The sequence below is a fragment of the Prunus dulcis genome, chromosome 7 (genome assembly GCF_902201215.1).
Source record: "Prunus dulcis chromosome 7, ALMONDv2, whole genome shotgun sequence".
NCBI lineage: Eukaryota > Viridiplantae > Streptophyta > Magnoliopsida > Rosales > Rosaceae > Prunus > Prunus dulcis.
In genome coordinates, this window is record NC_047656.1 from 13,020,110 (window position 1) to 13,027,782 (window position 7,673).

At 42.9% G+C, this 7,673-nt stretch overlaps 2 protein-coding genes across 2 annotated transcripts in view; both read left to right on the forward strand.

Moving 5' to 3' along the window:
• The window catches only part of LOC117635402 (acyl-coenzyme A oxidase 3, peroxisomal-like), a 1,818-nt gene extending 1,362 nt beyond the window's left edge, over positions 1–456 (forward strand). The window contains exon 4 of the mRNA XM_034369731.1: positions 415–456. Within this exon, the coding sequence (XP_034225622.1) occupies positions 415–456 (42 nt within the window). The remainder of the gene's footprint in view (positions 1–414) is intronic.
• Positions 457–3,029: 2,573 nt separating this feature from the next.
• Positions 3,030–5,198, forward strand: LOC117634981 (pentatricopeptide repeat-containing protein At1g08070, chloroplastic-like). Its single transcript, XM_034369287.1, has one exon. It carries the CDS (start codon positions 3,030–3,032, stop codon positions 5,196–5,198), a length of 2,169 nt encoding a protein of 722 aa, XP_034225178.1.
• The last annotated feature ends 2,475 nt before the right edge of the window (positions 5,199–7,673 follow it).

Consider the following 7,673-nt stretch of genomic DNA (forward strand, 5'->3'; position numbering starts at 1 on the left):
TGCGTTGCTTTAAACATGAATGAGTGAAGGGACCTCATCATCAAGCAGATTGAGGGACTTATTGAATTTACCTACAAAAAAAATGTATAGAAAAATAACAAGAAGAATGCACCTTGTTAGCTACCCTACACTTACATTGACAGTATTTTTATTATAGTTACAGCGTCATTGTAATGCCGAATATTCCACATCACCGAGACATGTGTCGAATAAAGACACTAGGAGGTGTCATTGTTACCTCCTTTTTATATTTATAATTCATATTTTATTATGTATCGTTGTTTTTATTTATTTATTTATTTAATATGAATCATAATGGTGTCGTTGTTAATATGAATCATATTTTATTATGTATGTATGATCAAATTATAATAGATTAAAGTGTTTTTTTAATATAATTACATGATAATTTAGGACAAGGAAAGATTCAATATTGATCCCCAACTTGGCTATTAATTTAGGACAGGGTTTTCTACATCGTATTTATTCAGAGTAAATTAGAAATGAAAAGAGTACGTCTGATTCACAGGGTGCGCACTTGAATCAAAAACTGCAACATCTGATTCTGATCTGCGCACGCTCGTGTATGAGTACGTTGTACATTAACAAATGAAAAGAAAAAGCTCAAAGCTGATGCGAATAGGCAATGGCCATTGAAAAGCTGAACGAGTCAAATTCTAGACATGCGGCTGGCTCTTCATAATTCTTAGGACCTGTGAACTTATTTGTGGCCATCAAGGCAATACTTTACTGTACATTAATAATATAAAATCCAAACTTACAAACCATGCATATATAATAATATAATTCTCTCACAATTCTATGAGATTTAGGAAGTCAGAAAGAGATCTATGACAGGTTAACCAATGGGCAATTATTTAGAGAGAGAGAGAGAGACGCACACACACACAGACAGAGGTTTTGATGGTTCAAAAGTTTTCCATGAAATATGTAAAAAGCTTTTTCCTCGGATTGGTGGGGGTTGGGTGGTCCAATATTAGATCAAGCCCTAAAAGGATCCAAGTAAAGATTCTTAAAGTTGGAGTAAAAATGAGATGAGTTTGTTTTGCATATGCTCAGACTTAGTCACATGGTTATAGACTTGATATAGTAGAAAGAAAATAAATAATTAAGAGTAGAGTGATGAGCATAGAGCAATAGAGCATCTTCCCAATTACAAGTAAGAGCCGCATGCAAATCTAGGTTAGGTTAGCAGATGTAATGTGCTTATCCTTTACATGAGAGTTCGAATCTAAATAGTAAATGGTAATAGATAGGAGGAGGTTTTTCTTCTTCTTTTTTTAATTTTTAATTTTTAAAATTTTTATAATCGAATGAGGAGGTTAAGAGAGGTGTGGGGTGGTCCAGTGGGTAACATGGAACTTGGGACCAGACCAGAGAGCGAGCAAAATCACAAAGCCCAAAAAGCATGTGAATTTAAGTGAAAATAGCAGATGTTATGTTCGAGGAGGAGGCGGAGGAGGAGCCAAACTTTGATTGGGAGGGGAATGGGATGTTGACACGTACATATGGACTGACTGAGTCAGTGTGGGAATCAAAAGGGAAATTCAATATATCTGTGCGCTGGCATTGGCCATTCAGATGGCAATTGCAATTTGCAAATTGCAAACAGGGTGGTCATGGTGGGGAGTGAGAGACACTGTGCGTCTGTGAAGACTCTCACGGCAGACTCTCTCTCTCTCTCTCTCTCTCTCTCTCTCTCTCTCTCTCAAGTTGGGGTTGGGACCAGAGCATTCCTGTGAGAACATGTTGTGTTTGGGACAATCATCTCTAGGGTGTGCCCCATTCCGTTGTTTTTGCTGACACAATCACGTTATTGCATCCTCTCATTGCATAGCATAATCACATCACATATCATATACATATCACCCTTGAGCTGTGTTAGCATCAGTTGTCCACGCGATGACTATATGCTCGCGGTAACTTATAGACATCCCGTAGTATTTCACAATACATCAACGATTATGCTAATAATGTGTTATAGTATAACTCATGATATCAAGTTACGTATTTTTGGGAGTCCTATACCTTGCCTTTTTCTTTTATTATATTTTCTCCTTAGAAGCTAAACTTGCCAATTACATATTCCAATTAGATTCCAGCCACCTTGATCATATAAAACCTAAGCACTTATTACATTTTCAAGTTCTATCTTAAAGGTTACTCATGCAACAAATCAGCTAAACTGGAAATTATTTAGCTATTTGATTATCAACATTTTCGTTTTAATAGATACATGCGACCGTCGGCATAATATAGCTAACTTTATATTTGGCTAAAAGTTACTTACCTCAACATTCAGCTAAGCACCACAACCAACTTTGCCACACTCAGCACAAGAATGAGTGCTCACCAAAGTTCCACTCAAAACTGTTTCAATCTAAATAGACATGCAGCAACTGCAACACCATAACATATCAGATGATGCATTAATTGAATGGTGGATGGATGACAGACTAATACAGAGTCTGATCATGTCCCGTTATGTAAAATAGTTATCACGCATGACCGACAGAACGTAATTGACATGAAAATAATAAAACAATGTTATGTCGGTCATCTATTCTTCTTGCTGCAGTCAGGCATTTGAGATTTTAGCAGAGTAGCCCAAACCCTCAAAATTAGACTCGTAGCAAATCTATCTCAACATGTAACTTCACAAATCAGTTACTATACCACCCACCTATCAATTCAAATGCCTATCCTATGCACATCAAAATCTGGTCTCACATCTGTGATGGAACAAGGGAGAAAGCCAATTAATGCCAATATTGTTGTGGAATTTTCACTATTGCTCATGCTGTCTTAGGACTGTACAACGAAAGATAAAGGAAAAAGAAAGAGGTTGAAATATCTGATCACAGGTCAGCAGTCACCACAATTTGTTTTCGCAAAAATAGCATTATCCATCCACACTCAAAATATCATATGTTAAACGGTTAAAGTAAGCTTCTTTAACGGTAATAACTAACAACGGACACAGTCACAGACTCCACAGAGCAGCAGCAATGGCTGCTCCTCTTTCCCTCCACCATATCAGACTACCTTTCTCTTCAGATAATCCAATCTTACACAACAAACCAACCACTTCCACCGCCATCGCCGCTGCCCCCATCACCACCGCCACCAAAACTAGTAGGACCAACAGCCCAATTGAACCACACCCATGTCTCGCACTGCTAGACAAATGCTCCACCATGTCCGAGCTTAAGCAAATCCACGCCCAGCTCCTCCGAACCGGCCTCTTCTTCGACGCCTTCACCGCCAGCAAAGTCGTCGCCTTTTCCTCTCTGGAAGGCTCCGGAAGCCTCCATTATGCTCGTTTAGTCTTAACTCAAATCCCCAATCCCACCACTTATACTTGTAATTCGGTTATTCGAGGCTACACCAACAAGGATTTGCCCCGTGAAGCCATTTTTTTCTACCAAGAAATGATCATCCAAGGTTGGGTGCCTGACAGGTTCACGTTCCCATCTCTGTTCAAGTCTTGTGGGGATTTGTGGGAGGGGAAACAGCTGCATTGCCATTCTACCAAGTTGGGTTTTGCCTCGGATTCATATATTCAGAACACTTTGATGAATATGTACTCGAATTGTGGGTGTTTGATCTCGGCTCGCAACGTGTTTGATAAAATGTTGGAAAAGAGTGTGGTTTCTTGGGCAACCATGATTGACGCTTATGCGCAGTGGGATCAACCCATTGAGGCTTTAAAGCTGTTTGACAAGATGGAGAGTGAAAGTGTGGATCCTAACGAGGTTACTTTGGTTAATGTTTTGACAGCATGTGCCAAGGCAAGGGATTTGAAAATGGCCAAAAGGGTGCACCAGTACATTGAAGAGTATGGTTTTGGAAACCATTTGAAGCTCAATACGGCACTCATGGATGTTTATTGTAAATGTGGATGTGTATTGCTTGCTCGAGATTTGTTTGACAAGATGCCCGAGAAGAACTTGTTCAGTTGGAACATTATGATCAATGGACATGTTGAGGATAGTAATTATGATGAGGCCTTCCTACTGTTTCGTGAAATGCAGCTTAAGGGCGAAAAAGGGGATAAGGTGACCATGGTAAGTTTATTGCTTGCTTGCAGCCATTTGGGTGCTCTAGAGCTTGGAAAGTGGCTGCATGCCTATATTGAAAAGGAGAAGATTGAGGTGGATGTTGCCCTCGGGACGACACTTGTCGACATGTATGCAAAGTGTGGGAGCATAGACGGTGCATCGGAAGTTTTTCGAAAGCTGCCTGAGAAGGATGTTATGACTTGGACAGCCTTGATTTCTGGCTTTGCAATGTGTGGACAAGGAAAGAAGGCTTTGGAGCATTTCCATGAGATGCAGATGAGTGGAGTGAAACCAGATGCAATAACTTTTGTTGGGGTATTGGCTGCTTGTAGCCATGCTGGATTAGTGGATGAAGGAATTTCGCATTTTAACTCGATGCATGAAGTGTATGGCATTCAGCCTAGCATTGAGCACTATGGTTGCATGGTTGACATATTAGGCCGAGCTGGTCGCATAGCTGAAGCAGAAGAGTTGATTCGGAAGATGCAAATGCCACCGGATCGTTTTGTTTTGGGAGGGCTTCTTGGTGCCTGTAGAGTCCATGGCAACCTTGAGGCTGCAGAAAGAGCAGCTCAACAGCTTCTAGAACTTGACCCGGACGATGATGGAGCGTATGTGCTTCTTTCAAACTTATATAGCTCTATGAAAAAGTGGGAAGAAGCCAAAAGAATTAGGGAACTCATGGCAGAAAGAAATGTGAAGAAAGCTCCAGGTTGCAGTCTGATTGAGGTTGATGGTATTGTCCATGAATTTGTGAAGGGTGATTCATCTCACCCGCAATCGACAAACATCTACGAAATGCTTCAAGACATGATCGAGCGGTTAAAGAAAGCTGGTTATGTTCCTGAGAAATCCGAGGTGTTGTTGGATATAGATGAAGAAGAGAAAGAGACTGCACTGAGCCTACACAGTGAAAAGCTGGCAATTGCATTTGGGCTCATAAGCACAAACCCAGGGACAACAATACGAGTTGTGAAAAACCTCCGTGTATGCAGTGACTGCCACACTGCAACCAAGATCATCTCCAAAGTTTACAACAGAGAAATTATTGTGCGGGATAGGAACCGATTCCATCGATTTCAAGATGGATCTTGTTCTTGTAAGGATTTTTGGTGATGTAGCTTTAGTTAAATATATTAAGAGCCTTCAAAATTCTTGTACATTCACGATTTCACACAGTTTTGGTGTAATTTTTTATATTAATTCAAAGCATCTCCACAAATTGCGGACCGATCAATAAGCTATTATGAAAGCATGAATTTGTACGTGGAAACTGCTACAAGACATATTAACTTCAGAAAGTGGATGCGTAGATGAAAGGACCCGCCCCGAATTTTTCCAAAACCCGGGACGAACCCTTTGAAATTCCTGACATCAGCCCGATGCCGGGCCCACTTACTAAAGACCGAGACTTTCTGCCGAAATTTCGGCAGAGTCTCCCCTATAAATTGGACATTTCCCAAAATCTCAACCTGCATAAAAACGCATTTAATAATCCCCAACTGGCAGCATGCACAATAAAATTTCATGCAATTCACACAAATGGCCTTCGGCCTTCCAACAATTCAACCAATTCCAACACTACAAACAATTCGAATACAAATTATGACTAATATTTAGTCTGCGGCTGCACCTAATGACCTTAGGCTGCCTACGTACCCTCCTTGAGGGATCAAGCCACACGTAGTTCTTCCATAAAACCTAATTCCACACTTAGGCGATACCTCATTTCATTTCTCTGTATTCCACATAATCTCCCCATACGCCGGTACAACCAACGCCACGTATGGGGTCTGTCAACACGCCGGATAACCTACGCCACGTGCGGCCATGCCATACTATCACATATCTCCCCATACGCCGGTACAACCAACGCCACGTATGGGGTCTGTCTCAACGCCGGATAACCTACGCCACGTGAGACCTACACGTCATATCATATAACTCCCCATACGCCGGTACAACCAACGCCACGTATGGGGCCTGTCCCAACGCCGGATAACCTACGCCACGCGGGACCTCAACATCATATCACAAACCTCCCCATACGCCGGTACAACCAACGCCACGTATGGGGCCTGTCGACACGCCGGATAACCTACGCCACGTGCGACCTCAACACAATACCCCAATATCTCCCCATACGCCGGTACAACCAACGCCACGTATGGGGTCTGTCTCAACGCCGGATAACCTACGCCACGTGAGACCTGACTTTCACTTGGTGGTGCTTGTAGTGTAACCAAAATCCGGGGAAGTACTTAAGGTAGTGCGTATAGCACTCCAAACTGATATTCTAGACTCTTTTGTACCCTCGTACAAACATATATAATTTTAATTATATAAACAAATATTCTAATATTGCGTGAACCCCAACAATAGTCTAGCACCAGATAATCCCCCTGGGAAGGTGAGATTACTCCGGGAGACTCACGGTCAACCAAGGGTCAAACTACCCCAACCCTGGTCAAACGGGCCCACGGGACCTACGACCTCCAAATTCCGATACGAAAGTTCCTATGGGTTCTATAAGGTATAGGACACTCGTCCTGCAAGTTTGGTTCAGATCGGACGGTCGGATCGCTCACGATCGTACGATCTAACGGTTAATATAAAATATAAACCTTAAATTATTGAATCGGAACATCCGGGGTTCCGATTCACGATCCGTGAATTCCTACACAATCCTAGAATTACCCATATTAACATATCTTAAATTTGGGACCATCCGACGGTCCCAACCTATCGAACCCTGATAACGCCCGATAGGCGATATCCGTTCGATAGTCAAACGACGTCCGAATTGAGATCCGCGAAATCCTACGCGCTTGTGACGGCACGAGGACCTCAAAACTGCCCAGAGACACGCCACCACCCTGGCCCACGCGCCGCCACACGCGCGGGCAGACCGGGTGTCCAAAGCGATAACGGTCCGTCGAAAAATCTTGGAACCGAGACTCCAAACTCCTACCCTAGGTAAAACACCCTATTTGGAGCCACTTTTGTTCTTGGACCACCCCCAAAAAGTGGCCGGAAATGGCCGATTACGCCGGCCGAAGTTCGGTCGATTTTCAATTCGAAAATTGAATTGCCTACGCTACGAATCGATCAATTCCTACCCAACCATCAGCTAGAGCATGCAGAAGGGATGAATTTCCATACCTTGATCGCCAGAAATGGCGGCCGGGGGAGGGAGATCGAGCTCCTTGAATTTTGGGTTAAATTCGGTCGGATTTTTGCATTTTCCGGCGAGCACAGGTAGTTCCGGTGGCTGGGATTGGTCGGGATGGAAAGAGGAGGATGGCACGGTTCTTTTGGGACCGGTGCCACCCCAAATGGTGGCCGGATGTGGCGGCGGCGGCCCAAAAACCGCCGCTGTGAACAGTAACTCGGGGGGGGGGGGCTGTTCTGCGCGCAGCGAGAGAGAGAGAGAGGGAAAATCTGATTTTTATAAAAAATCCCATTTCGAAATATTTACGGTTGTGCCACTGGGTTTCTTTTGACCATATCTCTCTCGTTACAACTCGAATTCGAGCCCACTACGTGTCTATGAACTCGTCTCAGTACGACCTATCCAAAAATACCAATCAC

Bases quoted from the DNA above. Each gene is read 5' to 3' on its own strand.
- LOC117634981 (XM_034369287.1), top strand. From the start codon at position 3,030: ATGGCTGCTCCTCTTTCCCTCCACCATATCAGACTACCTTTCTCTTCA.